General features: G+C 44.1%; 1 protein-coding gene across 3 annotated transcripts in view; it reads left to right on the top strand.

Moving 5' to 3' along the window:
- LOC136878874 (uncharacterized) overlaps positions 1-5,215 on the top strand; it is a 105,542-nt gene extending 100,327 nt beyond the window's left edge. For 2 of the 3 annotated variants that reach the window (XM_067152432.2, XM_067152433.2), the window contains 2 exons: positions 592-1,314; positions 3,584-5,214. In XM_067152432.2, the coding sequence (XP_067008533.2) occupies positions 610-1,314; positions 3,584-4,216 (1,338 nt within the window). In that variant the 5' untranslated portion in view covers positions 592-609 and the 3' untranslated portion in view covers positions 4,217-5,214. Of the gene's footprint in view, positions 1-591; positions 1,315-3,583 lie in introns of all 3 variants that reach the window. The other variant, XM_067152435.2, reaches the window with a different exon arrangement.
- Positions 5,216-15,445: the final 10,230 nt, after the last annotated feature.

The following is a 15,445-nucleotide window of genomic DNA, read 5'->3' as shown; positions in this document are numbered from 1 at the left end:
GCGCAAGTCTCCTAAGGGAGTCAATCGGCACTATAAGCCATACGCCACTTCATTTTTTATTATTATTATTATTATTATTATTATTATTATTATTATTATTATTATTATTATTATGTGCACTATGTCTTCTGGCGTGGGCTAGAGCAATTTTGTTACTTTCATTGACCTGTCTCAGTCTTATCCTTGGCTTTTACAACATGGAAGGGACCAAGCTTCGAGAGATGCTAGTAATGCCATTCGTTATGCAGCCAGTCCCTGTGATGAATAGTTTGAACAAGTTGCTCATAGGGTCGAATGGTGCGGGCATTTCAGTGGACTTGGCAGACTGAGATTTAATAGCATCTTCTGGTTCAGTGAGAAAAGCAACGGGAAACTTCCTCACTTCTCATTTCCCTAGTACGCCTCCTCTTTAGTGACGCCTGGGCCACCTATGACGGCTGATGGCGGAGCTATTGAGGTCCAAACCAGCCTCAGGGCTGAAAGCTCAACATTTATTATTATTATTATTATTATTATTATTATTATTATTATTATTATTATTATTATTATTATTATTTGTTTATTTGAAATACTGATTTCTTATCGTTTCAGAGATATTATCTGTAAACCATGGAAGACTGGGAGCGGCCACAGATTCAAGACTGGGCCAAGGGGGCCGAGGAAATGCAGCAACATCTATGTAGTATCTTAGGAAAGAGAACGTGGGACATCTTCCATGTATCTGAAAAAGTTTACTTACAAAATAAAGTGGGTTATGCGTTATTTGGTCCTCCGCGAAAGCTGGATGACGAAAACGTTGCCTATACGAGGAAACAATTGAAAATTGTTGGCAAAGTCTGTAGAACTATTATGAAACAGACCAAACACTACACGAACAAGGACAGAATACCTGTTGCATTTATTTTCATTGTTACCAACATATCAGACGACCTACTAGTGCCAGTAATAAGAATGCCAAAATATGACAGCAGTGACAACAATAGTTACTTGTTCATTGACTCACACTGTCGAGTTTACAAAAGTTGGTCTCACTTTTTAAAAACAAATAAACTATCCAAGTGTCTGATGGTGTGCCCTAAGGACGGTGTATACTCTGAGTTTGGAGGAAAAGTGCAGCTGGATAGAGTGAAATCTCCGGGATGGTTCACAAAGCAAACAAAGCAAGCGATGAAAACTTCGGAAACACTCATATCCATAAGCTTCGCTGGAATATGTTTAGCAGCGCTCTTCAACCCTCTCACCATTCCAACAACCCCTATTCTTGTTGGAATCATCGCTAAAAGCATCGCTACAATAGGGTACACCGTACACAAGGTAAGTGTGGTCCCGCTATCCGTTAACCGGCGTAACAATTACTGAAGCAAGAAACTTGTAATTTTACACGATTGTTGTAGATATCGTGATCATAGACCCGGGACATGCAGATTCACGTGGAATCTTAATCATACGGACGTAACATTCCATTTCGAAAATCTATGGTGGATTGGCTAGGATTTGAACTGCAGCTGCCTTGGTGAGCAGCCAGTGGTAATACCACTCAACTATCATGACCCCGTTCACCGCTATCAAACAGCGTACAGTCCAAAATATAATAACATTCTAAATAAAAAATAACCTCTACTGGCCATATTGTATTGCCAAATTAATAGATTTTATTTTGGTATAAATCAACATTATTAGTTAATAACTCGCACAATTTGAGCCTCCGTAGCTCCAGTGGCAGCGCACCGGCCTCTCACTGCTGGGTTCCATGGTTAAAATCCCGGTCACTCCATGCGAGATTTTTGCTGGACAAAGCCGAGGCGGGACAGGTTTTTCTCCGGGTGCTTCGGATTTCCCTGTCATCCTTAATTCCATAAACACTCTCCAATATAATTTCCTTTCATCTGTCAGTCATGTCCAGCTCCATGGCTAAATGGTTAGCACGCTGATCTTTGGTCCAGGGGTACCGAGCTCGATTCCCGGCCGGGTCGGGGATTTTGACCTTCAATGGTTAATTCCGACGGCTCCGGGACTGCGTGTCTGTGTGTGCTGTCTTCATCATTAGAATTCATCATAGGTGTGGCCCCATACTCACAGACGTGGAGGTCGCCTATACGGTGTCAACTCGAAAGACCTCCACCAGGCCTTTCCTATCCTCGCTGCTAGATGGGGTCTTCATTCACTCCATTCCTGACCCGATCGAATGACTGGAAACAGGCTGAGGATTTTCATCTTCATAAAAATTACATCGATATCTCTACTGACTAATTATTATTATTAATTTTTCATTTTAATGTTATTGGCTTTACATCCCCCTAACTACTTTTAAGGTTTTTGGAGACGCCGAGGTGCCGGAAATTAGTCCCGCAGGAGTTCTTTTACGTGCCAGTAAATCTACCGACTGAGCCAGGATCGAACCTGCCAAGTTGGGGTCAGAAGGCCAGCGTTTCAACCGTCTGAGCCACTCAGCCCGGGTATTATATTATGAACATAAATCTTAGTCCGCCTCGGTGGTGTAGTGGTTAGCGTGATTAGCTGCCACCCCCGGAGGTCCGGGTTCGATTCCCGGCTCTGCCACGAAAATTTGAAAAGTGGTACGAGGGCTGGAACGGGGTCCACTCAGCCTCGGGAGGTCAACTGAGTAGAGGTGGGTTCGATTCCCACCTCAGCCATCCTGGAAGTGGTTTTCCGTGGTTTCCCACTTCTCCTCCAGGCGAATGCCGGGATGGTACCTAACATAAGGCCACGGCCGCTTCCTTCCCTCTTCCTTACCTATCCCTTCCAATCTTCCCATCCCTCCACAAGGCCCCTGTTCAGCATAGCAGGTGAGGCCGCCTGGGCGAGGTACTGGTCATTCTCCCCAGTTGTATCCCCGACCAAGAGTCTGAAGCTCCAGGACACTGCCCTTGAGGCGGTAGAGGTGGGATCCCTCACTGAGTCCGAGGGAAAAGCCGACCCTGGAGGGTAAACAGATGATGATGATGATGACATAAATCTTAAATATGTTTAATTGATAGTTTTTATTGAAATTGTATGGGCTTATCATATCTACAGCTTCCATTATCACAATGATTGTTTACTGCGTCTTACTAAATTACGCACTCTTCATCAAATATTTGCAGTTATTATTCTCTGTAATAACATTGACACTTAACATTTATCTAGTCCGGCCCCGCGGTGTAGGGGGCAACGCATCTACCTATCACACGGCGACCCCGGGTTCAATTCCCGGCTGGGTCAGGGGTTTATAATTTTAATTATTAATATCCCTAGCCTGGGGACTGGGTGTTTGTGACGTCCTTAATCTTCCTTTACTCACACACAACATTCCACACTACCACCATTCCAATTACACGCAGGTAATGGTGCCAGTAGGTGCAAAAGATCCACATGGGTCGACGCCCCGAACAAATAGCATTAAAAAATGACATTTATCTGTCATAAATAAATAAATATGTAATCGTATAAGTTTTAACAAGATTTTTCTTTCTTTTAAAGTACTAAATGTAATCCAACATCGGCAAACTTCGTAACCTGTAACTGAACTTACCATCCTGTACTTTATATAATATTTCTCATTGAGTGCTCTTTCTGTATACAGCTGGTTGACCGGCGCGGTCACAAGCAGACGCTGGGACTGAACAGTCAGGAGGCTCGTGGCTGCTGGGTAGGCCTGGCCAGTGAATCTTTAAGCACCGCCTCCGGTGGAATCTCTGCTGCAGCGCTCCTCATGACCAAAACCAGTCACACGGCCTTCCTGGTCGGCAACGCGGGTCTCAGGGCTCTGCGCATCACGAAAGCCACCATAGATGCTCTGGGTGCACTCAACGACTTCACAGGGTACGCCACAAGGGTCTTTGATGACGAAGATGTAACCATTGTTGACTCCATTCAAATGGCATCCAGCATCTTATTCTTTAGTCACGCTGTCATACCTCTCCGAGTAGCTGCCGGCATTGTGAAGGCTCTCAAAGATGCTAAACTGCCGACGATTCTATGTGAAGTTCTTCAAAATACCGATCAAAAGGCGGAGGCACAAGAGGGAGAAGGAAAGACAATCACCCATATTGAGACTGCAGAGGAATTTGTACAAATAATTGCGAGTGAAACTCACACGACTCAGGTCACTGAGCCTGATAGCCCTACGGTAGAAAAGAATTTCCTTTTTACAGAAAGAAATAAGTTCATAAAGAATATCCTAATTTCTGCAAGTCGACTTGAAACGGTTTTCTAACGCTTAACACCGCAGGGTGAAAAATCAATTGAGAAACGTATGGTTCACAGCTAACCTCAGTTTATAAGTAGATTACCATTAAACGAAACTGGACATATAGTTCTCTCAATTTCCTCGTTAACGATCGGCGGCTCACACGTTAAACAGTACCACCCCACGACAGTAACCAGATTTATGACTGTCTCCAGTTGCTTCTGTTGTGACCAATAGCAGATGGCTCTTGACCAATAGCATGCTTGCTTTTTCGGTCACAGTCCACGTGGCGAACTTCAAAAGCGTGCCGGTCCTGAAACCCGCTGGCTTGTCAGGTTTCTAGTGTTGCACAGCTGCACACAGTCCTGTCCAGTCTCGCAGTTCGCTCTTAGAGGCTAAATACCTAAAACGGAATGTTTACAACGCTGTGTCTCGAGTTGGGGAAATCCCGGCCCACCGCGGACAAGGAATGTAAACCCAGCCGGCCAGCTAGGCTTCAAAAGCGTGCTGGTCGTTAACGAGGAAATTGCAAGAACTATAACTGAAATTGAGAGGACCATAGTCAAAGATGGGGTGGTAATAATCCGCTAAATTTAACTAACCAGCTTCCTATTTTGAACAGAGGACTGGCAGCATTGTTATCGCCTGTATGGGTTTAAGGATGTCCTTACAGAAAAACTTCGTCAATCAAATGCAAATGATTTGAAAAGGGAAATAAATAGTAAAAATAACATGAAATGTTCATCATTTAGTGAGATGTTTATAAATCACAGCTGTAAAAGACAATGCCTGGTTATGACATTTGACTTAGACTCCCTCACTTTATGTAAAATACATTTTGTGAGTTTTCTTCTTGTCTCTTTCTTTTGTTTCTTTTGTCCCTCAGGATTTCATTCACATGGCAGTAAATCTACCGACACGAGGCTGACGTATTTGAGCACCTTCAAATACCACCGGACTGAGCCAGGATCGAACATACCAGATTGGGCTCAGAAGGCCTGCGCTATACATCCTGTATACGGAGCTTGTTGTAAAATCGATCCATGTTACATAAGGAAAAGTCAATATAATTTTCTAGCACAGAGTCACAAAAATCCTCGGCACGCTCAATTTTTGGTATCCTTGAAAAAAAATCGTCAACAACACTGGTACCCACTCCTTATGTATTTAAGAGTGGTAATAATAATTTCAAAATTAAGCTGTCCAGGATATTGGTAGTTTCGGGATCGCTTTGACGGTAAGACTTATTTAAAACCAGCTCTTGAATTTTCTGTGCCAGATGAAAACGACGTCCCTTTATTACAGGTTTGAGCCAAATGCAGGACACGCCGACAAGAATGGCGTGTTCCTAGTCACCAAATATAGCATTTGGTGGTAATTTAAATTCATGTTTGGAACACTCGTCCTCAATATCTTAAAATGGTTTTATATATCGCTCACCTCGTTCACTAATCAGACATTTTAAAACTGGCTGTTTTGAGGTACGAACATTTAGTTCCTATGCTGTTATTCAGGCAAGTACTAAGAAAACACTAAGACATCGTTCTCGGAACGTGAATAAACTGGAATTCAAGATAGTATAGAACCTGATAGAGTAAGAATTGTGCTGCATATATGTCTTTGTTTAAATCTCAATATGTCTTTAATACGTCTTGCAAGGGACAGTTGCGGAGTTGTCAACGAGAATCTCGACGAATCCCACAACATAGAATGGTGATGGGTCCAAAGAAACCGCCAGAAGCCCTCGGACAAGGTGAAACATCTTCTGTTATTCAGGAAAGGTATTAAGAAAAACACTAAGACATCGTTCTTGGAACGTGAAGAAACTGGAATTCAAGATAGTATAGAACCAGATAGAGTAAGAAATGTGCCGCATGTATGTCCTTGATTAAATCTCAATATATCTTTGATATGTCTTGCAAGGGCCAGATGCGGAGTTGTCGTCGAGAATCTCGACGAATCCCACAAGATAGAACGGTGAGGGTTCCAAAGCAACCGCCCGAAGCCCTCGAACAAGGAGAGCGCGCACTTCATGGCAGATCCCACCCTCTAGAAATGATGTTTGTTGCTAAAAGGGGCCTAAAATCTAACGTACCTGTTATGTTAGTCACTAATAGTCACTGTTTCGACCTACATGCGTTACCGTCTGGAGCAGTGAGACATACTACATATCGTAAGTCTATGTTCATATGAACAAACATTGTATGCAACCTCGAAACTAATCAGCAAAAAAAAAAATTAACTGGTATTTTACAATCGTTGAAATTGTATAGCTTCACTCGCATACTGAATACGTGCATCAACGACAAACGAGGGGAAATATTTGTCACGACGTATAACACACGTTATATTCATGAAGAAGGCCACAGAACTCGTGAAACCTTCACCTATAATCCAAGAGAAACACTGCAAAAAGTCACTATACACCACCATCACAGACAACCATTCGCGCTTAACTCTGTGTTCATGCTGGGCAACATAAATATTTTTCTGCGGCTATCGGAACACATCTCTACACGTGCCATCAATGAATTGCTCGAAAGAACTGTATACATGCCGAAACCCAAGACTAAAATATATTCTTCTATATTACAATTGATGTCATATACTGGCACTATTTTTATTAGCAAGACGATGTGCAAGAGGCTATACTGTTAAGATGTTGTTATTTTTCTTGCAGTCTCTAGGATGTGGCGCTGAAGAATACGAGTGACAAGTATTAAAACTAACACCCCTTACCTTAGCTTGCTGGCCTGTCGCCGTAAATTGCTGTCGGGGGGAGGGGGCACAACTCCACCTCGAGGAAGCTTCAAGTCCACGCGTCACCCAAGCGTCCTTAAATTTCGCTGCGGCAGGGAAACCCAGCTCGGTGTAGAAGTTGAACTGCGGTAGTGCGAGCGAATTGTCGAGACAGCTATACTTGGCTTAGCTTAGATGTTCGCAATTTTTAAACATTATAAAAAGCGTACTGAGGAATAATTAGAAAATGTTAACACAAAGTTCTTTACCCCAGCAGAGCTGGGGTAGATGGGGTTCAGTGCACGTCACTGTGTTTGAGGGAGTATGTGTTACACAGACGTACGTCAATTGGCAAGTTTGTAAAGAAGTGATTGCTCTTTTATGTCGAAAGCTTATTGTTTTTATTTCCGTTTCATCTGTTACGTATTTGTGTTTTGTTCAAATGAACATCCATTCTGTACTGTCTTCGATTTTTATTAGTTGTATTTATACAAAAAGCAAGGGAAAATAAAGGGCGAAAAGCTCGATATTTTATAGTGGAACTGGTATGTATTATGTTATCTAACCAATAACCGTATATTGCATACGTTTCTTATGTACATATGTCACACTGAAGTTTCCAAATATATATATATATCGATATTGCACTATTTATTGGCGCCCTCCACCCCAGCTTTCGCTTGCTACATCCGGAGCTACGGACAATTGTGGAACTTAATATCTGAACCGTTCTACCCGGGAAGTATTATATTTCTAAGCTGAAAGTTTTGTCGATATTCTCGTCGACAACTCCGCAACTGTCCCTTATTTCTACTGAACTACGGCAGCGATATGTTGTATAGGATTTGTTGGGAGGAGTGAGAAATCTAATGGTGTATAATATTTCTGACTGGATTATCTATCAACTGTAAAAAAACACCTGACAAAATATTTTGGAACAACATTAAAACGTTCCGTCTCCAAATTTCACACAAACATTACAAATTACTTTTTTGCAAAGAAACCCACAATATTAACTCCCTATCATTGCAAAAGAAGTTCAACCTTATTAGTAATAGCAATTAGACAATTTACTGGATTACTGAGCTCGGATAAACTCTTGGATAAGGATAAAACTTACCTCATGCATGATGGAAGTTGTTCTTGATTAATATGACCTCGTATATGTTCTCAGCCAGCGTATGGGTAGGGGTAGCGTGCCTGCCTCTTACCCGGAGGCCCCGGGTTCGATTCCCGGCCAGGTCACGGATTTTTACCTGGACCTGAGGGCTGGTTCGAAGTCTATTCAGCCTACGTGATCAGAATTGAGGAGCTATCTGACGGTGAGATAACAGCCCCGGTCTAGAAAGCCAAGAATAACGGCCGAGAGGATTCGTCGTGCTGACCACACGATACCTCGTAATCTGCAGGCCTTCGGGCTGAGCAGCGGTCGCTTGGTAGGCCAAGGCCCTTCAAGGGCTGTAGTGCCATGGAGGGGGGGGGGTTGTATATGTTCTCAATGTAAGTACATCCGCTCTAAGAATGAGCACATGGTATTGTGTTAGTTCCTCCTCGCAGGTACACACTTCTCAGAAACTATTGAACCTATAGATATAATGTTTGCTGTTGGTATCCATAGGGTTTGTATTTACATCTGCTTTCATCAAATCCCAGTATAATATTTAAATAGGCTGCTCACATTACTAGCTTTGATTTTTTATTTTTTATTTTCGTTTTGTCTAACACGATTATTTTCTACAAAACTATCTAGCACTTCCCGTTTTTCGTTCACTTTTACGAAACACCTGCACTTGTCTCCCATTTCCCAGTTCCATCCGCAAAATGTATGAAACTGCAAACATTAAACACTTGCTGCCACGCCGGAGTTCATTATGCAGCAGTAATGAGAGCTTACTCGAGCCCTCTAAGCTCGGTTTAACTCTTCTTCCTGACCACTCCTCGCTTGGAAAATAAAACAATCATCGGCAGAGGCCGCATTTATACTACTACTAAAATAGTTTCATTCCTCCCCTGAAGCGAGAGGCGGGTCTCTTAAACGGTGACGCCGTTTCTCAGGCCGGGAGATATGTTACGGTGAAGGAGATGCTCAGAGAAGGTGACTGGGTGGGCGGCCGTGGCCTATACTAGGAACTGTCCCGGCATTCGCCTTAGTGCAGGGGAATGGAAAACTACGGACAACCATTCTCAGGACAGCCAACGGTTGGGGCCAGCGGTGAGGTCCAGCCCTGTCCCGTCTTCCGAACGCAGAAGCGTAGAGCCACAGCAGAGCCGTTGCCACCTCTCCTCTGCTCGGTTGGCCGGTCAGAGTGCAGAGCTGTTGGACTACGAACCAGCCGTGGCCACTTATTGACCGAGACCCACTCTGCTTCCACCGACGCCGAATTCATCTATCCCTTCATACTATTATTTGCCGACTAGCCTACCGTTGGTGAGTGAGTGAATGTTCTGACGTGTGTTTGCCTCTGTAGCCTGTGTAGATATGGGCGTGGCTTGCGAAGCACGGAAGCCAACATATATACTCACACTTACAGCAAGTAGGGGGATGTTTTCTTTTCTTTTCTTTCATTCCGTACCCTGACGGGGTACGGTGGGCCTCCTAGAGGGTAACGCCGTCTCTCACGCCAGGAGAGGCGTTGCGGTGATGTGATTTGCGAAGAAAGTGAGGTTAGTGCGGCCGCGTTCTATAATATGAACTGTCCCGTCATTCGGCTTAGTGTAGGATGATAGAAAACCATGGAAAACCATTCTCAGGAGAGCCGACGGTGGGGAACAGCCCCTCCGCCTCCCGAATGTAGAGCTGCAAGCCGACACAGTAATGACACACACGCGGTGATGCAAAACGTTTTTTATGGGTGTACTTATTTCGAATCCTACATCGTAGAAAAAAAAATTATACATCGGTATGATGCTTCAGTGTTTTAACGTAGGCCGGTATGTGCCACACGCAAGCAGCAAAACACCGTTATCATTGTCTGTTATGCGCTGCGCACATTCCACTGCTTTAAGATCGGAATGAAGTCTCTTCAATCATTCAGCATGAATTCCACAGACGAATACGTTGGCATGCTTCTTATCTATGGGGAAGCAGAAGAGAATTCGTTGCAGTGACTATGTGTATCAGAAAATGTATTCGGACAGGTGATATCCGACTGCAAAGACTTTCTGCGGTGCTGAACGAAGTTTACGAACAGACGAACTTCAGATCATACTACCAGTCCGAGGGAATGAGGATGCTGTTCTAGACACAGCTCGCAATAACTCACACATGAGTACACGGGCAATTTCACAACAGATGAATATCCGACAGGCTTCCGTACTATGAATACTACGTGCACATACCATGTAAATATCACCCCTATCATCTACAGCTAAACCAGGAGCTCCACGGGTAGGATTTCGAAGCTCGAATGAATTCTTGCCAGTGGCTGTAAGGAAATCTGGAAAATGATGCAGTATTCCTGTCTAAAATCCTGTTCTCGGAAGAATAATGGGACCGTCAACCGCCACAACATGCACCATTGGAGTGCTGACAATCCCTACTGGGTGCGAAAGGCAGCCTCCTATCAAGTACAATGGGACCGTATTTCTTTGAGGGCCATGTGCATATTACAGCACTTTCTACATCAAGAACTCCCACTTCTGCTGGAGGATATGTCACTTGGACAGCGTTTAACGATGTGGTTTCAGCAGATGGGGACCACAATATTGGACGTCAGCCGTCTGTAACCATCTGAAAGGAATACATCCAGGAAGTGTATGAAACATACTCTTTACACTCAGCAGCCAGAAAATCACGTGTACCTTCGACAACTCATCGCCGAAATCTGCAGATCAATAACACCGGTTATAAATAAAATAACGGTGTGTGGCCTCCGGAGAGGCCTGGTGCAGGCCTTTCGAGTCAACGCCATATTGGCGATCTACACATCTGTGAGGACGGGGCCCTACCTATGTTGAATGTTAATGCTGGAGACGGCGCACACATCCAGCTCCCAAGTCATTGGAATTAACCAGTGAAGGTTAAAATCCCCGACCTGACCAGGAATTGAACCCTGGACACTCTTGACCACAGGCCAGCACGCTGACCATTTATCCATGGAGCCGGACAACACTGACCTTGCTACAGCGCCCCTCTTAGGGCCACATACACTTTCATTCACTGAAAATGCCCATATGAGGATATTTCATGTACATTAAGAGATGATACAAACTAAATAACTCAAAAACAAAAGAATATCCCTGATTCGGAGTCGAACCGATTGTCGTTTCCCCGCCATAGGTGGGCCACCGAGCGGTGTGCGGACCCACCTGACGGCTAACTACTGTACTAAAAACGAGAGGGTTTTGTAGATGGTAATGTATTAGCGTTGGGTAAGGTGGTTGTTAAGAGTTGAAACTCATGTGATTTCCTATATTCGTGTGTATTAAACAGATGATGTACAAATAATATAAACTTAATAATGAAGTCGATAACTTACAAGGAAAACCTTCCAACTGTAAGTCTCCGATCTGATTGAGATTTGGTACTACGACTTCAGTAGGGATGTTTTATTCAACCATGAAATGAAATGGCGTATGGCTTTTAGTGCCGGGAGTGTCCGAGGACAAGTTCGGCTCGCCAGATGCAGGTCTTCCGATTTGACACCCGTAGGCGCCTTATGTCATGGTGAGGATGAAATGATGATGATGATGAAGATGACACATATACCCAGCCCCCATGCCAGCGAAATTAACCAATTATGGTTAAAATTCCCGATCCTACCGGGAATCGAACCCGAGACCCCTGTGTCCAAAGGCCAGCACGATAACCATTTAGCCATGGTGCCAGACTATTCAACCATATCAAAATTAGATGCCCAGTCGTATCTTTAGCACCTGTTTTTGGGTGTCAAAATTTGCTCATTTAGCACCGCATGGACAGAAGTGCCCACCTCTATCTTCTTCCCACCACTCACACTGTCTACGCGGTGCTTAAATGAGAAAATTTTTACACCTCAAAACAGGTGCTAAATATACGACTGGGTATCGAATTTTGATATGGCTGAATAAAACATTCCTACTGAAGTCGTTGTACCAAATCTCAATCAGATCGGAGATTGGCAGTCGGAAGGGTTTCCTTGTTAGTGTGACGTACGACAGCTAGCCTTCCTCAGAACGGCTACTCCGACAAGTGCAGAGATGACTAAGAATAGAGACCAATGACTGCTAAAGCGATGGTAAACAGAGTATCGCGGAGTCTCACAGAACTCCTCAAGCTTGAAGTTGCCAACTACGACAAGACTCAGAAGAACGAGGGCTGAAGTCGAGAGTCGAAGTATGGATGATGAATGTCGAATGCTAGCAACACTTTCCAACTCGATCTAATATGACTTACTCTTAAGTCGCGAAGCCACTTCTGGAGACCGATACGCCTCCCTGCTTAGATGAACTGAAAACAAAGACTGCTGAAGACCAAAGACGCTGTTCCCTTGTTTAACACTAGCACCTATTTAAAGGAACTAGTAATTTATATGAATAATACCCCTTTTTTGGGCATCTTGCTTGTTCTTTAAAGGGGCCTAACATTAAAGGCCATCAGCCCTCTCTCAGCATCAGGGTGTGGTTTGCTTTCTATCGGTTTTCGTTTTCCCCCTGGTGGTCACCCCCACCCATGGTAGGTTAAACTTCTCTCCTTCATAAATATGACTTCCCTTCCTCACAAATACACTTAAGAAAATGGAAATTGCAACACCATGAAGGCATTGGTCGTTTGTGTTGATTTTCAAGATGTGGAACGATGCCATGTAAGTATGTAAACGATCAAAGTTTCAGACCCATTGGATTGTTGCTACAGGTCTCCCCACGTAATTGGTCGCGGAGGAATCAACTCCAGTATACGGACTCTGGTGTAGCGTAGTTGACTTGCAGTCTGTGCAGTGAAGTGTTCCCCGTCAAACATGCCTCGACGACAGAGAAGAGCACGCTATCAACAACTGTCGCCGTTTGAGAGGGCTCGGATAATTGGGCTGTGTGTGGCTGGATTATCGCTAAGGACTGTCGCTGCACGTGTTGGCCGACAGGCATCTACAGTACAACGTGTATGGCAGCAGTGGTTAAATGAAGGTACCCACACTCGTAGACCTGGCACAGGCCCAGCGGGACAGACAACTGTGAGAGAGGATGGCCCGGATGGAACCCCATGTAACAGCAGCGCAAATTCGAGCAGCTGTGGCACCCCACGTTACACAACAAACAGTTGGTAATCGCCTGCGTGCAGCTGGCTTACGAGCCCGTGTTCCTGCAGAAGGTGTTCCATTGACCCCACAACAGCGACGTGTAAGGCTGGCCTGGTGTCGAGAAAGATCGACGTGGGTCGACGAATGGCATAGGGTCGTCTTTAGTTGATGAATCGCGTTTCTGACTTGCCCACAGTGATCGCCGGAATCGTGTGCGCCGACGTACCGGGGAGAGCGGCCGCCCAGATCTTATTGTCGAGAGGCACACAGGGCCAATACTAAGCATTATGGTCTGGGGAGCTATTGGCTTTAATGTGAAATCACAATTAGTGCTTGTTGAGGGCACTATGACTGCTCGACAGTACGTTGATAGGGTACTCAATCCAGTGGTTGTCCCTATGATGGCGAACATTGCTAATGGGATGTTTCAGAGGGACAATGCCCGGATTCAAACTGCACGCATCTCCAGAGAAGCTCTCCACGACATCACAACCTTAGAATGGCCCGCCAGATCCCCGGACCTCAGTCCTATTGAGCATGTGTGGGACAAGATCGGTCGACAACTGGCCAACCGTCCTCAGCCACTCACAACTCTGGAACAACTGATCCGTGCAGTGCAGCAAGCTTGGGCCACAATTCCTCAGGAAGCGATCCAGGGCCTTATTGACTCCATGCCTCGACGAATTTATCACTGTATTGCAGCTCGTGGTGGGCAAATTCCGTATTGATTGTTCTCCAAACTTGCGGTCAGAGGAACATGAAAGTGTAATCATCAAAGTACAACCAAACACTCGTCCTGCATGTTCAACTGCAGCAATGTAGCACCACTCCTTCTGGGTGTTGCAATTTCCATTTTCTTCAGTGTACTTTTATTGGGGTCTATCGATTGCTTCTAAGTTATGGGACTCTTTAGGCTATCCCTATACTCGTTATTTCCAAAATACTGGTATCTAAATGTGAACATTTAGACTCTTCGACCTCTAGTACAACGCAACTGCGATCCGACTTAAAAAAATGTCACATGAGCGTTCGACGGGAGTCGCTTCACTGCTGGACCTCTGTTAACTGAGCAGTTCTCGTCCACCCGCGCGACTGCAATGCATTCGTCGATCAACTCGCTAACGACCAACTCACAAACGACTGACCTTGTCAGTTGCGTGGCCCAACTCGAGTCAGACGCTCCTGCAATTTCTCATAATTCACCACTAGATAATTAAATTGTATTATGTCAGATCGTGATCAGGATTTGGGAATACAACTCGTAGAAGCAATGGAAAAGCACCCTTGTTTATTCCACTATAGTTTTCCAGAATATTCAAACAAGAACGCTCGGGAAAAGGCATGGGAAGCTGTAGCCAAAGAAGTTGATACCCGTGGTAAATAGGTCTACATTTTACATACATTAAATTGTAAGTAAAAGTGTTTAATATCCTCCTGCTATTGAGTGTTTAATCGTATAGTGTATCTATACATAAAATTTTGTCCGTGCATTGCTCAGAATTCAAAAAGATTGGTATCTGTGTATCGGTGAAATGACAGTTTAGGGGAAGGCCTAAACTTATTTCTCAAATGTCTATGTTATTTGTGTCCTATCGATAAATATAATATAACGAAATAGATAGTGCACTTTCCATCCATATTTCACTTACAAATTTAATACGATTTATCACCTCTGTATACAAAAGAAACACGCCACATTTTTTTTCAATTTACTAAAGCAGATCTATGACATAGTTCCTAGCTAATGTATTAGGTGAGCCGATTAGAGTGATGAGATGAGAGTAATAACGGCAGATCCCAACTGCCACTGAATTTGTGGATGAGATTAGGACTGTGCACGTCTATTTACCTTTCGTATGCCAAAGTATGAAGTGAATTGGGATAAGTCAAAGCTCACACATCCAACATTGAAAATTTCTCCGTAGCCGTAGCCGAGCTAACACACAAGCACAACGTGATCGGTTTTTCACGAATGAAAGGATGAACCCAAAATTCCCGCCTTATTTGAAGCCTTCTCAAGTACCAGTACGCAATGACAACATTCCGATTACGAACCGCAACAGAAGAAACAGAAGGAAAGGGATTGATGGCGAAGAATTTATATATGTTGAGATAAGAGTTGTAATTATATTGAAGGCAGAGGAAGCCTGTATTTCATGTGTAATGCCGCCGTGAGAGGGGATGAGAATGAAGTTTTGAGAAAGGCTATATTTGCTGATGGCGAAGAATTTTTGAGACAGGCTGTATATTAAATGTGATTTCTGAGGCATGCTGTAGTCTAATCCGCTTACAATCCGGGACA

Source organism: Anabrus simplex, chromosome 8 (assembly GCF_040414725.1).
Source record: "Anabrus simplex isolate iqAnaSimp1 chromosome 8, ASM4041472v1, whole genome shotgun sequence".
NCBI lineage: Eukaryota > Metazoa > Arthropoda > Insecta > Orthoptera > Tettigoniidae > Anabrus > Anabrus simplex.
This window is presented reverse-complemented; position numbering and strand designations above follow the sequence as displayed.